The sequence below is a fragment of the Toxotes jaculatrix genome, chromosome 21 (genome assembly GCF_017976425.1).
Source record: "Toxotes jaculatrix isolate fToxJac2 chromosome 21, fToxJac2.pri, whole genome shotgun sequence".
NCBI classification, from domain to species: Eukaryota; Metazoa; Chordata; class Actinopteri; family Toxotidae; genus Toxotes; species Toxotes jaculatrix.
Window position 1 is genome coordinate 5,533,925 of NC_054414.1, and position 16,148 is coordinate 5,550,072.

General features: G+C 40.5%; 1 protein-coding gene across 1 annotated transcript in view; it reads right to left on the minus strand.

Annotated features, from left to right (window-relative positions):
• Positions 1–333: 333 nt before the first annotated feature.
• Positions 334–16,148, minus strand: part of pemt (phosphatidylethanolamine N-methyltransferase) — a 46,136-nt gene continuing 30,321 nt past the window's right edge. The window contains exons 5-7 of the mRNA XM_041029419.1: positions 15,731–15,842; positions 5,261–5,335; positions 334–1,968 (exon numbers count right to left, since the gene is read on the minus strand). Of these exons, the coding sequence (XP_040885353.1) occupies positions 1,914–1,968; positions 5,261–5,335; positions 15,731–15,842 (242 nt within the window). The 3' untranslated portion in view covers positions 334–1,913. The remainder of the gene's footprint in view (positions 1,969–5,260; positions 5,336–15,730; positions 15,843–16,148) is intronic.

Consider the following 16,148-nt stretch of genomic DNA (forward strand, 5'->3'; position numbering starts at 1 on the left):
TTATAAATACACACACACACACACACACACACACTATTGGAACACCTGAATTCAATGATTTCATCGGTGAGTGAATACTCGGTAATATAGTGTATATATATATATAAAGTTAGCACCAGCTTATATATCATTACTGGATATCTGAAACTGTCTAATTTCAGTCTCCAGAATCCTCAAAGTCAGTAGGATGCAACCTCTGGGGACTACCAATATTTTTTTACAAAAAGTCATGGTAACCTAATCCATAGCTGCTGAGATATTTCAGTCTGGATCAAAGTGGTGGACTGACAGACAGACAGACTGACTGACACACTGACACTGCCATCCCTGAAGTTATGCTGCTAGCATGGCTAATTTAAGCCTCATTGGATGTAGCCAAACAACCAAATTCTCAGGTCTCATGTTCTTGCTATCAAAAACCTAAACAGTAAAAAAAAAAAAAAAAAAAAAAAACTAAATACCTCATACAATAACTAGTAATTTTTGTAGTTAATCCCTAAAATGAATATAAAGTCAAACTTTTTAGTTCATAATTTTAAAGTGAAAATTAAAAAAGACCAATTTTCCTGGATCAGATAGAACACAGCTAGATAGAAGCCATTAAGTAAGCAGTAGCTAATTAATCACAAACCAATCAACTGTATTATAACGAGAGGTGCATTAGTGTTTTGTTCTTATAGTTCAGTACTACTTGCTGCAATCACAGAGAAACAGGACTGTCCGAATTTTCCCAAGTCGTGCAAGAGAAGAATAATCATGCATTATGCCTTCCCCCACATCTGCCTCAAAGAAGCAGACATGCAAAGTGCTGCCTTAAGTGCCTCCATTAGTCGTCTTGATTTCTTGAGATACAAAGAGACCATTGCTGTGCACCATGACTCATCCTTGTATTACATAAAAAAAATATTCCATCAATGCATAGGTACAGTATAAATCTATCACTGGTATAGCTGTCAATGTCAATTAAAAGGATTCATGTCATATTCAGGGAGTACAGTGAAAAGGATTGAATAACATATATTACATGAAATCTGTTGTTACATGGACACCGTGAAATTTTTACATACACCAGCTGATCCAGGATGATGTCACTTCACAAACATTTGCACCATTAAATCAAGCACAATCATTGTGTAGGCTTTTTATCAGAACTGGGGCAATTGCAATCAACTGAGAACTTGTGGCAGTGATGAACTAGTGAAAAACCATTTTTGGAAATGTGTTTTCAGTCTTTGCTAATATCAGTATCTTGCCGAATGAAGCTGTTTACACAACGTTGTATCAAAACTAACAATGCCTGCAGGTCCCATATGTTCCTGCTAAGCCTATAGACCAGAGGTGTCCAAACTGTTCCACAAAGGGCCGTGTGGCTGCAGGTTTTTGTTCCAACCAAGCAGCAGCACGCAATACTTGACTCATTTAATCACCTGGTCTCAGTTTTCAGACAGTTGATTGGCCAAACTGTGTGCTCTTGATTGGTTGGAACAAAATTCTGCAGCCACATGACCCTTTGTGGAACAGTTTGCTGCTATAGACTTTACTTTGTGATGACACCATGGAAATAAAACTCACTTTTCTGAGCTTGGGGAAAGTTTTACAAATATAAAACCTTAAAAAGTCATAAAACAATGAGGTGGTCAATGGCTGAAACTGCTTCTTGGGCCACAGAGCATTTTTTGGTTGCAATAAAGAGAGAAATATGGCTCCATGTAGCTTCATTAGAAGAGCTTAAACTGAATTAGAAGAGGGACACATGGAGATGCAGTGTAAATGTTTCCTTCCCATCCACACTAAAGGTGGACTAGCAATCAAGGCCTCCGGAAAGTCTGTCTGTCGTTCAGTGCATCTGTCTGTCCACATGACAGGACGGGAATCCTCGGCCAAACCAGGAGCAGGAAGCGTCTGGGAGGCGATTATTCATGCTTGCGGTGCTGATTCCTCTCCCGATAGATCTGTTCAGTGAATGGACTGCAAATACGGCAGAACAAACATATAATGGGACAATAAATCAGAGACTGGATCGCCGTACCACTCCGTGCCAGGAGCGCGCTGTGTGTGTGTTGAACCGTGAGGGAGCTTGAGTATGCATGTGTGTGTATGATAGGAAGATGTCTCCGCATGTTCCTCCGCTCTTTACACTCGACTGCACACGCAGTTTTGCACCACTGACCCCCTTATCAAACCAGCAGCTGTACCAGCAAACATTAGCTCTGTTCCTTGGCTGTAATTGAGGGAAATTGGAAAATAACAGCCCTGAAAGAGAAAGTAATTGACAGGAGCCCTGGAGCTGTTGTTGAGCTGTTGTCAAGAGGGGTGGGGTGGGGTGGGGTGGAGGGAGGGGGGGGGGGGGGGGGGGACACCATATCCTTGAATCACTAGACACGTTTGGAAAGTGTGCAGGAGACTGAAGGATGCAAGTTAGAGTTCTGCATATTTTGTAGGAACATCATATCATGACAGGAATCTAAAGCTTGTATTTGGATACAGGATCCTGGTCTGGAGTTTATCACTGCTCCCTGATGCAAACTTAGTGCTGTATTTGCCACCAAGAGGAGGAAGAAATTGTGTGCTAATGATTTCACACACCCAAACTACTACTGAAAGCAGGTGATGAACTACTTTAGCTGGCAAGCTAACTGATAACACAGTCGCCAGCTGGGACATGACCCCTGGCACTTTTATTCTCAGGATTGCACCGTATTTCATTCAATAAAGAGGAAGAGTGGAAATAAAGCTCCTCAAGCTAACAAGCTTCCCTGCCGTCAGTCAGCAGTACGCTAACTGCTTGATGTTTTCTTGTCAATGACAGCTGCTGGAAACGCCTAACTGCACTTGGATAAAGCACTTAGCACGCAGTGCTGCGAGAGAGCGATTAAACCACAAAGCCAATAAGCTGCAGACGGCACTTACAATTAATACTAAGACTGTAAACATCAGAGAGCGATGTGAGTCATTCTGCATCTATGTCAGCAATGTTTACCAGCTCTAAAATACTGCTGAGGGCTGACATTTCTAATATTTGGATAATATTGAAGAGAGACTGTCTAAATCCTGTGCAGACATTTCTGCAACAACTGATCCAAGCTGACATCCTCCATCTCTATTATACAAAACACTACAGAAGAAGACATCAAAGAAAAGCTCTGATGCAGGTTACATTTTCTCAAAATTGATTAGCTGATTGTAGTACAAGTGTGTTGTAGAATTAAAGCATGCAGAACTAATCATCAAAATGGATCAGGACACGTGGTGCCTTATGTTCCATTTCACATCCCAAATATTACTGGAGCAGGATATGAAAGGATGAGTCCTCACAAAGGCTCTTGAGGATGTCAAGCCTCAAGGCACCGACGTGGCCAGAAGCAGCCCTGTTTGCAGCCTTTCAGTGTAATCTAGGGATTTAACAGCACATGGGAAGGGTGTAAAAATCATTAGTTGGCGTCAGCTTTCAGCACAGCATCTCACTTTATATCATAGGGGATTATGTGATAAAAAAGCTGGGAGGCATTGTCTGCTATCACCCGACACCTATTTCCATTCACTGCCTAGTTCCTGCATTTATCCCTCCGGTGCTTTTACCCATTCCAGTCACTGTGTGAGGTAATTTCCAACTGGGCACCTTGCCATCTTCACATAGTTTAACTAAATGAGATCATTCTGAATCTTTGCCAGAGGCAAAAGATAAATATAGTGCATGAATCTTTTCCCAGTGACAGTGTGTGGTAAGATCTGGCACCTGCCTTTCCTTCAATTCACAGGTTTGGGCTAAATGGCACAGCCGTGCATCAGCACTGCTGAAAATCACCGCAGTGAACCGCACACCTGTGCGTTCACAGCTTGTATTAATCAGGGGCATTTTCAGAAAAGCATGCTTCTGACACTGCTAAAGCCAACCTCTTTTTTTCATAATGCTACTTTTTTTTTTCATTTCACTCTGAAAGACGCTGCTAGACAAAGGCGGCTGGATCTTTTCCTGCAAACGCTGGGTAATTTATATAGCAGCAGAAATATGGGTGAGAAGATGTGAATGAAACAAACAAAATACACCACATGAGGAAGGATGAAAGGGACACAGCAGGTGTAATTTACTGACTGGTATTCGGATTGGTAAACACAAATTTCCCTGTGACTGTGTGTGTCTGTATTGCAGTTTAAATACAGTACGTTATAAATGTAGGTCAACCAACTTGGGACCTAATCAGTTTTCCAATTTCCACCATAGCTACTATTCACTGAACATTTTGTTGTGTTATCATTATTTTACTCAGTCTTATTATTATTATTATTATTGTTGAATCATGAGCTGTTTTGCTGATGTGTGACAGGTTCCTCACACATGTAATGCAAAGGACATCTGCACAGTTAAACACGTACATACAAACGTGCATACAACACACAAACACACGTGAACACACGCATACAATAGACTTGATGAGTAAGTGCAAATACCAGCTGTCTCCAAGACGAGCTCTGCCTCATTTTGTGACTGGCTTATGTAGTGGCAGCATGTTCGTATATTTCTGTACGTCTGCATGTGTCTGAGTCGACAGATGTCCAGAAGTAGGTCACTCATCTTTTGTTTTTCAGGTCTTTTTTCGTAATTGTCATGGATGAGCAGGAGGAGGAGGAGGACGTGATGGAGAAAAAAAAACTGATCAATGAGGTTTTTAATTTGGGGGGAATAAAAAAAGATCAGACCACCTCTTGTCTATCTCAACTTTTTCAGAATGTTGTATAAATGGAGATGAGGTCTGAGAAGAAAATACAGGTGAGGAGGAAGAGGGGGTGGGAGGAGAGCGGTGTGTCATTGTCCTACCTAGGTGGTAGGACAATTATTAACTGCTGCTTGGCTGACACGTCCCCATTTATCTATGAAGACAGATGACCTGCATACCGACTGTGTCTAGGCCACAACAGGACTATAAATGGATGAGCTCTCATTTTACAATTAAGTAGCTACAGTAGAACAGATATTTATTGTTACGCTCAGTCACTTCATTCATCTTGGGCTGATCTGACAGCTAACCGACATAAAAAAAGTCAAGTGTGAACGGATACAAGGAGCGCTGTATGCACTTTATGTGTTGTATGTATGCTTCTGTAACTATGTGTAACTATGTCAGTAAGCAGTGTGCGGAAGTTGCCTCTATAGTGACCCTGACTATGCTTGAATGTGTATTCTCACCTGAACACAAGCGATTTCACCAAACACATTTTATTGACGTAATGTAAACAGGATGTGAGACAAAGAAAGACTTACCCCTCGAACCTCAAAGCCACCTTGTAAGCCACGGCTACTATGGCAGTCAGGACAAGTCCAACAGGACTGGCACCACTGGAGAGAGAGAGAGAGAGAGAGAGAGAGAGAGAGAGAGAGAGGGAAACAAAGGACAGATGAAGGCAGATTGGTTAGGTTATATGTTTTGTGGAGAGCACAGTATGCACTGGATGTGTAGACCACTTCACACTGGAGAACCCACTTCAGACCAGTCATTCTGTCTCAGACAGATGTGAAGTGTGTAATGACGGGGCGCAAAGAGAGGTAGAGAAATACATAAAGAGGTGGCGACAGAACAAAGGCAGCAGAACTTGGATTCAAATTAAAAATCAGTATCTTTGTGTCCCTACATGTTTTTTTTCACATTTTCATAATGTTACAGTGAATAAAATGCACATCCAGAGTGAATTTCATATGGATTGAATCAAATTATTAACCTTCTGAAAGCCGGAGAAGACCAAAGAGGAGTGAAAGTGGATTATTTTAACGAAGCACTTGTTTGATAATATAGTTAGTGATAAATAAGTCAAATATATTATAAGAAAATAAAGAATCTTAAAAAAGACCAATTTTGAAAACTGAGGATAAAAATGTTTTACCTTGCAGTTCATACTTGTGGAGAAAAATAAACACACACAACATACTGACCTACTTATACCTGATGAAAATGTGACACAGTGACATAGATTTATTTTATCAAGGCAAAAAAAACCCAACAAAAAACACTTTCATACAGAAGCACACACAGACTTGCATGATGGAGGTAATGCAGTGGGCGTTATTAAGTAAAAAAAACAAACTGCGAGTTCTGGACTAAAAGCCCTCTTGTGTTGTGTAGCAGTGTGAGTAATGAAGAGCTTTTATCTGAAATCACTGTAGATACATACCACATGTTCCATATACATTCTATGGGAGGTGGTTTAATTTCTTCCCAAACCAGCTTTTGAAGCTTATCATTGCAGTATACTCCTTTAGCTTACATTAAGGTAAAGAAAGAAGCATAATCAAGTCTGTCAGAGCAGCAGCACGTTGTGGGGCATCTACACAACATGAGACAAAACAAGACACTTACAAAACTGTCCACCCTGACCTAGTTAAGCAGACAGTAATGGAGACAGCAGGATATTTTGGTCCAGACTGAAATATCTTAACATATAACTGCTGGATGATGTACCATGGAACAGAGAAATTCATGGTCCCCAGATGCCCTGGCCTTTCCTGCCCACACCGCGTTACTACACCCTCTGATGTATGTGTTGTATGTTTATGTATGTATGTTTAGATTAAATTTAGTAGAAAATTATTTCGTTACTCTAAAATTGTAATAGCCTTATGTAAAATCACACAGACTTTTTGTTCACAGTTAGAATGCAGTGGCTATATTTTGCTTTGCTACCTGCAGAACACAAAAACCAGGTCAAGATGTGAAGTTTCCAACAATGACTTCTTTCATTTCTTTTAACTGCCTTAAAAGAAATGAAAAGTGTATTACATACACCTTTTGGGAGATCAAGGGAGCCACACGAAATAGGAGCTGCAGCATGGGAACACACCGGGAGCTCTCTGTACCACAGATTTCAAAGTCGGGGTCAGTATTTCTTCTTGGAATTTGGAGAAATATCGCCTTGTTTTTTTTGATTCTGACACCAAAGCTGATATTTACTGTTTGCATTCCTGGTCCCTGAATCATTTTAAGGATTTGAATTTGGTCAGTTTTTCCATTTCGCCTATAAAAGAGTTCCTTTAACAGCACTGCTTTCCTCAGGTTACTGTGCTGGATGTTCCCTCCTACACATCTTTTTCTATAACAGTTGACACTTTTATCCAGTGTATATAGTCCTCCATTCAGTCCTTTGTATAGTGTATGCTGATGGCAGAAAGATGGGAACAAAACTGTTGCGTCTTTGAGCAGCTCTGTGTCCGTGACTTTAGACTCCCGTGTCTGTTTAGCAACAGCTGCGATTACTTTCGACTCACAGCTTTCGCCGACTTCAAACCTGACATGCAGGCCTGCCTTCAGTGAGGCCCACTGATTGTGACACACAAATCTGACATGATAATGAGTCAGTAGATGTTGTGCAGTAATCTATATTTACTGCTGACCCATATTACAAACTGTCATAATTAATTATGACAAAACCCAACCTGGACAGGCTGTCGGCTGACTTGCTTGTGCCAGACTGAAACATTATCCCCATTTATCCGAGTACGGCAGTGCTCCCCTGAACTAGAACCGAATGCCAGCTTTTTCTTTTGTTCTTCTTCTGATTCAGCTTGTCCGAGACGTTGTCCGAGTATTTCTTGACACAAATCTTTTGATACAATCACAAGAACCACAGAGAGAACATCTGTCAGTGTGGTGCCAGATTCTGATTAAATGAACGCTGATATTAGAATAGTGACATTATTTTCCATTCTGGAAAATTCTAGCTCGCACATGTCTGTAGTTCCCGGTCTGCATGCTGTTATCTAAATCTGCATGGAAATCTGTGTCTGTGCATATGAATATGCACATGAATCCGTATGTGCTGTCTGTTTCCGTATGTGCTGTCTGTATGAACAGGGCTGCAGTCGTTCATATGCTGGCAGCATGGAAAACTCAGTGTCTGGACAAAGACATAAAGCAGATGGGGAAAAGAATTACTATTCATTTGCTCAGTCTGTGAGAGCTGACCTTTTTTTTTTTTTTTTTTTTAAATAGCAGTATGATGCCAAGAGTTAATGCCCTTTTTGATTAAGAATAAAAGTAAGTGTAAAATAAAATTCCATCTTGTACCTGTTGGACACCTGGAAGGTTCAATGTTCACATGTAGTCAAAGAAAACGCCACGTAAAATGAAAAGGATGAGACTGACATGTAGCGCTGTTGAATACTGACGACATTTGCAAGTATGTCATGCCCACCTAAGGCAAAACCTTCATTACATGATCTCCTGGAATATGTAGGTCATATGTTCGTCTCTGCTGTTCTCTTGATAAATTGCTTTGGTTGAGTTTGTTCAATAGTGCTCAACCTGATTCAGATACTCATACACGTTCACATTCACAGGTGATGCTCAAGGCAGAAGTGCAGCAAAAGACTAATGTATATGATAATGTATGTGGGACTGGATAGTATGTCTGAAATCAGGGTCAAGATGTTCATGATAGTAATTTTCTGATATTAGCCAAATGTAGGGCTGCAACTACAGATTATGCAAATGTGATTTGGCAAATGGATACCAAATCACATCTGAAATAATCACATTTCTGCTTGATGCAACAAACCTGAACATATTCCTCTCCATTACCGCATTCTGGTATATTTCAGACTGAGCGAGGAAAGTTCCCCCGACTGAAACTAGGTTAATAGCATGCGTTCAAACTCACACTCTCCTTATACATGAACACTCACATTCTTCCTAGCTGTCAGACACCTGACAGGATGCATGTGAAGTAGGTGCAGAGTGTGCTCTGATGCACTGCTGTCTGTGCTCTTCTTAACAAGACTCGGATAATAACTGACCTGCTCTCTGCAGTACGCATGTTAACCAGCTCGCCCAGGACGGTCCCGTCCCATTACACTATTTCATACCTCAAGAGGCAAGAGTGAGTCACTCTAGCATCCAGTCTGCCCTCAGGAATGAAGTCTGAACTTGCAATATTTCTTCTAGACTGGTAACTAAACAGCTGCCAATGCTAATGTAATATCCCACCAGAAATTAATTAACCACTGTTAATAAAAGTGACTCGGTTGAAGCTTTTAAAGATCATTTCATTACATCATGTGACATGTCTAATAATGTAACTACACCCAACGTCAAACTCTCCAGCATCATAAAATTGCCTTCATTTCATACATAAAGGCACATTTTCTCACAGACATGTCACATAATCAGAGATGTAACTGGGCTGGGCTCACATCCACAAATCACAGGAGAGACTGGCCTTAAAAGTTCCTCATGCCAACTCTGAACTGGGGAAGACTGGTTTCCAGTACTATGTTCCTCACTACTGGAATAAGCTGCAGCACAGCTTGAAATTAGAGACACTCATTCATCTGAGAGACTTTAAAGCTTAACTAGCTGATACATTTTAATAACATTTGTGGCTGTTTTAATTAGTGTGGCTATGTGTATGTGTGTGTGTCTGTGTTTGTGGGATGGTTGTTCCGCAGTGGAAGAACTGTCTTGTTGTGATCCTGGGGATATGTAATTTGTTCTCAGGTCTCTCTTGCAAAATCAAAATCTTGATCTCAATGAGCTTCCCTGATTAAATTAAGCTCACTGCTGCTCCATCTGCCCTCACGTGTACCAGAGCTGTCACTTTTTATCAGACATTTGAACATTCGTTCAAACGTGGAGGAAAAATATTTAGTATTCTGAATTCAACTGGACAAAGTGGGAGTCAAAATGTGACAGCCCTAAGGTGCACTGAATGAAAATGAGACACAGAAATGAACAAACAGAATGAAAACAGAAAACCTGAGGTCTTCATTGTGTGGACAGAGTATAGATCCACAGAGGCTGGACAGAGATAATGATGGTGCGGGGAACTCTGGAATGACCACACTATTGCCCCTTTCTGATATTTGTGAGAATAATCAACTAAGTTCATTTACTTCAGTGTTTTTCCGTATATGTGTATTTTTTTTTATTCCATGACATTTGTTTGACAGCTTTCATTTCTTTGCAGATTACAGCTCCACATACAAAACCTGTGAGCTTCTTATATGGATTACACTGGGGGGTGGAGTGGAAGAGATGGGCTGGGTCAAAAATCTGAATGCATCCACATACCCACCTCCGAGGCTGATTAGAGCGCACAGGAGAACATAAAGAGCATGTGTCATGTTTAGCAAGAAACTTCAACTCAGGCTAGAATTCTGTATAATTTATTCCAATAGTAATTGGAGTAACCTTTGACCAAATGAGGCCCATGGGGAGCAGATAACATTCTCTATGCTATAACGTATAGCTGGGAGATGACGGCAACTTCCAATTTATTATGAAAACGCTGACATATACTGTGGCGTTAAATATGTAAGAAAAGGGGGTTTAGGGCAGGGACGCTCACAGCAGAGCCATCCACTGAGTCGGTCTTAATGACTGAGAAATTTACACAAGTCTTTGCATTTGACTAAAAAGCACTTAAAGTCCTCAGACAGAGAATAAATGCAGGGTGAAGCCATGCAGTTAGATGGAAGGTTAGAGGGACGTGTGGAGGTGTTGCAGACGGATGCCGAGACAGAGGTGAATCTGAGATGTCAGAGTTTTAATGTGGGTTTTAAAGTTTCCAGAAAATGAATTAAAAAAAAAAAAAGTAGAAGCATGGACAAATTGAAACTATTAATGTGTATACATAAGAGAAATCTTTTTTTTTTTTTTTAAATATATATATGTATTTACTGTGGTGTTGGATCCTGTTAAATGCAGAAAGCTCCAAATATGGACCACTGCTTCTCCCTGGGCATCACCTTGGATGTGTGAATGACAGGTGATTAATTAGTGACACAATAGTGAATGGTGTCAATAGTGGAATATATAATTTTCCTTGGAAAAATTATGATAATTAATGATCTTATCAGTTTCAATATTTGTGAGTGATTACAGTGATTACATGGCTATGGCCTTTCATTTCAGCTGTTTGAGGAATGGCTGATCCTCTGGACTCGAAGCTCCACCTGTTGAATGCTGCTCTGAACTCTGACTTTATCCAGCATGTCTGCATTAAGCCACTTGCTGAACAGCATATACAGTTTTCATTTGTGAATTTCGTACTCAGCTTTGGTCATATTTATTCTGAAAATATATTTGATGATAGAATAGCTGAACTGGAAGCTGCCATTTTAGCATGAAACGTATTTAGAAGGAACTGCGTACAATGCGTTATATTGTTATGAAATCTGAAAAAATTTCCCAAGTGGAAATTTGATCCTGCAGTATTTGTAACCCATCAGATCTTTCACAAACCTGGAACCCGGAATTTTAAGGATGGGTGTATTTGTGTGTCTGTAAGACAACTGTATTCACTAAAACAAGAGTGAAACCTTCAGTGAGTCTGTGGGTTGGTGAAGCTGCTGGAACCTTCCAAAAAAAGAAACAACAACAACAGCAGTAAAATAAAGCTGAATTTAACTGTTCAAACAGCCAGAAGAGCCTGAGGCGTATGAAGGGTCTGATAATCACATCTGACGGTCATGGCCGAGATGTGCAGCACAGCTCTGTGGGGCTTTAGAGACAGAAAGTACGTTTTTAAAATGAACTCTAAAATGTGCCAAAAGCAGAAGCAGAAGAAGTGTTCATTTTCATGCCTGGTTTTGATTTAGCTTTAGTCTTAAAGTCTAATTTTTTATCGACTTTTAATCATTTGATCTTTGTTAGATATAGTCAATAAAAACTAGACATTTTAGTTTTCATCATATTAGTCTCATTCTTATCATACATTTTGTATGTGTTCAGTGCCTTTTGAGGCTCCAGTTGGCATCCAGTTAGACCACAGAGGTTAATCCTGTTGTAACACTAACGATAGCCGACTGAAATTAATGGTAACCTTACCTCCATAGTAACATTAGCTTACTTTTTTCCCTAATTGTTGATGTGCTGCCTGAATGTTTTTGTAATTCGTCTCAGTGTTTTTGTTTCCGCTCATTGTCTAATTCTCAGTGGACTGTGGATGAGTTTAGTTTATAAATCTGTTTCTCCCAATAACAGGTAATGTCAGATGACGACTGCTGAGACATATAACTTTGCAACTTTTCTTATTAATATTAACACAACAAGCCAAGCCGAGAAATCACCTTCTGTTCTGTTCTTTCACATTCTTCTTTAGTTGTTAATTCTTTGGCAAAAAACCCAAAACATTTCATCATAGTTCTTGTTTGTAAAGGTTACTGTTTATTTGGTTTTACTCTTGTTTTTATTGTGAAAAATAGGTTGTCAATTAATATTTTTTCGTCACAGTTTTCATTAATAAAATTAACACTGGATACGTTCTACTGTTTTAGTGAGTCTAATATTGAACTCTCCACATACTGTGTATGCTCTGTAGTATCAGCCACAGATGAATAGCAGCAGGGTAGTGCAGAGCTGGGAGTGGAACGATGTGATTTTGCCTGGAGCAGAGAGTGACCTTTAAAAAAAAGCGTCAAAGCGCCATTGTTTTCTCTCGCTCAAAGACATGGCTCCATCCCAAAAAACTCAACACATGATAATGGTCCATGATATGACTGAAGGGCAACATTCACCATGCCGTGCATCACTCTGCAAAATGTTATGGTGATAAAACAGATGAAGTGCCCCACTGTGAGCTAGCGGGGGTATTCTCAAAGTGTGAGAATAAAAAAGAGCAGACCGGGGCAAATAGTTGAAATAGCTCAAGAGCTCGTTTTTGAATTGGCGGCACTGCTGATTGAACTTACAATCCTAGAGGCTGCCACTGCATCAATCCCCAGCTCTATTTATGCCAGGGATGTTTCTACAAGAGCGATTCCGTTGTATTTGGATTCTTTGATGGCTTATTTACATGGTAGTTTTCATTGTTAAAACTGGACTGTATTATTAAAACTGATATCACTAAATCAACCCTGAAATCTTGTAACTTCTTAAAACTTTCAATACTATAATGCTGAAAATCTGCTATCTAGCAAGTGTTAATGTTTACCACTGTTTCCAGTTATCACATGTTAGATTAAATATTCAGGTATCTAGTTAGAAATGCTCTCAGCTTTTCAGAGCTTGTTAGTGAGTTTCAGGTCATTGTTCAGCTGTCCAGCCCACTACTTTACTATTTTGGTTCACTCTCACCACTCTCATAGTGCTGTTTGCAGCCCCAGCAGGCAGCGAAAAAAAGCTCTAAAAACCCACTGTATACTACATACACAGCACCAAACAGCAGACAGACACAGTCAGAAACTAGGTGGTGAACGTAGAACAGTGAAGGAGTACTGGCCTTATATTCACCAGTTGGCCAAAAACATGATTCCAGAACAAACAAACAAACAAACAAACAACAGTTATTGCAGGTTAAAATTCAGATCTGATCATGACATTAAAGGAAAAGTCCGAAGATTAACATAAACAACTTTTACAATTCATCCTGAGGGCAACATTAACATGTACCAAATTTAATGGAAATCCACCGGAGCGACCAATTAACACTGGCATCAATAAATAATGCTGTTTATTGATGTGAGATAAATTCATGCTTAAAGGTGTAACCACCACAAAGCAGTGTGTGTCCTTTAGCTCTGGCAAACAGGCTGAATTAACTTCTCTCACCATTTTCAGTGCATTTTGTTGGTCATTTCATAACCTGCATTGTTTACTTCATGTCTTCTTCTCTGCCTTCTTTTTTTTGGGGGGGGGTGCATGACAGCCATCTGTTTGTCAGTGTACCAGTGTGAAAAACTGCTCCATAGAACTAACAGTGGTCAAAAAGTCCACAAGGTGCCTTGTTTTCCTGTTGTGCACGGTCACAGTCCAATAACACATGATACATAACCACAACAAGAAACGGCATCATGTCACAATTTTAGCTCCCGTCTTATTTATTTAGCAGCACGAGTCCAGCTCGTGCTCGTGTATTAGTCTAAGTGCATCTGCTAATGTACGTCCCCTAATCTCCTGTTCAGGTCACACACAGAGACCAGTAAGTGGCCTAATGCGTGGGAGAAAATGTCTGGCACAGAAAGGGGCTTTGAGGAGTGTGACAGGTGTGGGTGGGTATCTGTGAGGAGTTTTTCTCTTCAGTTCGAACCACAAGGAGTGTGTTGTGTGTGTTCTCTGTGTGTGTGTGTGTGTGTGTGTGTGTCTGTCTGTGTGTGTGTGTGTGTGTGTGTGTGTGTGTGTGTGTGTTCTGTGTGTGTGTGTCTGAGGATGTGTCTGAGGAGATCCTTCAGGATCACTTAAGTGCTCTCAGTCACTGTGAAGAATGTGCTTGAGGGTTTTAGGGTTGTTACGTCACAGTAAGGGTATTTGAAGAAGATACTATTAACAGATGAGAGAAAGTATCCATCTGTTGGCAAAGAGGTAGAGGTCTTCAGTGTTCACCCGAACAGACCCTAACAGAAACAACAAAACATTCTGCAGCCAACTGGATGAAAAGACTACTACTGTTTTTCCTAAAATCCCTCCCTCATCAGAACAAATGCGTTGCATCCTTGTCTGATTTGGTTTATTTCCATTTCAGGCAAAACATCTAAATGAACAGTGTCTGACTGATACATGACAGGAGTTCAGTACGATGGTCATCTGTGATGTCTCCTTCTACCCAACTTGATTAGACTGAGACCCTGAGGATTCATCACTTCACTTCACAATCAAGTAGTCACGTGATCCAAGGTTAATATGAAAAAACTGCTTATAGCTGCTTTAAGTCAACATGGGCAAGAGGTCCTACAGAGAACTGCTCCATGAGCAAACTCTGTGATACAATTTGGTCGAAAGCTCCCGAGTAACACTGTTTCATCAAAATTCAAAAAAGCCTTTGCTAGTGTTTCACACCGGGGGTACATTCAAAATGATATTAAGGCTTTAAGGAAACAAATAATACATGAATCTAAAAACACAGAGTGGCATGGTTGTTTTTAATCATTAAACACTGTAGAAATCTGCCCTGTCCCCATACAAGCTGACTGCAGAAGAGAGAGACACACAAACAAGGGCATCTGCCTCAGTTTACTATATTTAAGTTAAACCACAGACCTGTTTTATTTGTTTTACTGTCGATTCTCAAGACAGCAACAGAACAGAGACAAGAGGATGAAGAGTGAAGACGAAGCAGAACAAGTGGAGGCTGCTGCATCTCAAATGACTGAACAACGGAGAGGGAGAGAAATATGGAGGTAACTGAAGGGACACAGATGAGAGAGATGCACAAAAGACCCAGAGCTGAAAGTGAATTACATTAAAAGCAGAGAGAAAATGGGGCAAAATTATTCACAACGAAAAAAAAGAAGAATAGAAAAAGTGTAATTAGGAATGGAGTCCACGTAGCTCTGTGTGAGGATGAATGCAGGCTAATAGCTTTTATTGGTGGCTGGGCTCATCAACCCTGGAGCGCTCGCCTAGCAACTACACACGCCGGGCTCCGAGCGATGCAGTCACAGTTGTCATAGAGACAAGGCACACGTAAAAGTTTTTACCTCCCCACGTTTTTCCAAGAGAGAAATGATTTGCGACTTGGAAACAACATTTTCCATTCGCAGTACGCAGCTTGTTCATCTATGGCGCTTCTACGTGCCTTCACTTTATTTAGAACGCTACCTGACGCGCATCAGCACTTTGCCAGCCAGGCCGCAAGTCGTTTGTCATTAAATTTGTCAACTTTATATGTTAACAATTCCTCAAATAATGGTTCATAATGAAAAATTCAACTAAATAAATTTAAATTACGCTGTTGCTGACCAAAGATACACTCATGAAAGTGACCTCTTCTCCCCTCTAGACACAGACACACACACATAGACACTTACATGAGTGCCAGGCCGAGGTAGTTGGCAGTGCTGCCCCAGTACATCGGGTTCTCTATGATGTTAAAGGGGAAGCCTGTCACCTTCTCATCCATCAGGATGCCAAAGTAATCACCTGAAAAATACACACAGACACACACACACAGAGCAGGTTAACCATATAACAGGTTCAGATGAGAGACTTTTGGCTCTATTTGACACAAACACTGCATTTCATAACTAAAATCTGGTCATTTTTACACCATATTTTCCCGTTCGGTGCTGAATGAGGCTGGAGTCTATCCCAGCATGCACTTAGCAAGGAGCAGGGAACATCTCCGGAGGTGTAACTGTTCCAAATCTGCCTCCAGGCTCCAGTTTATCAACCAGTTCAGGTGGACTGGGATTCAGTGCCAAACTTGGCAGACTGTTTCACTCTGTT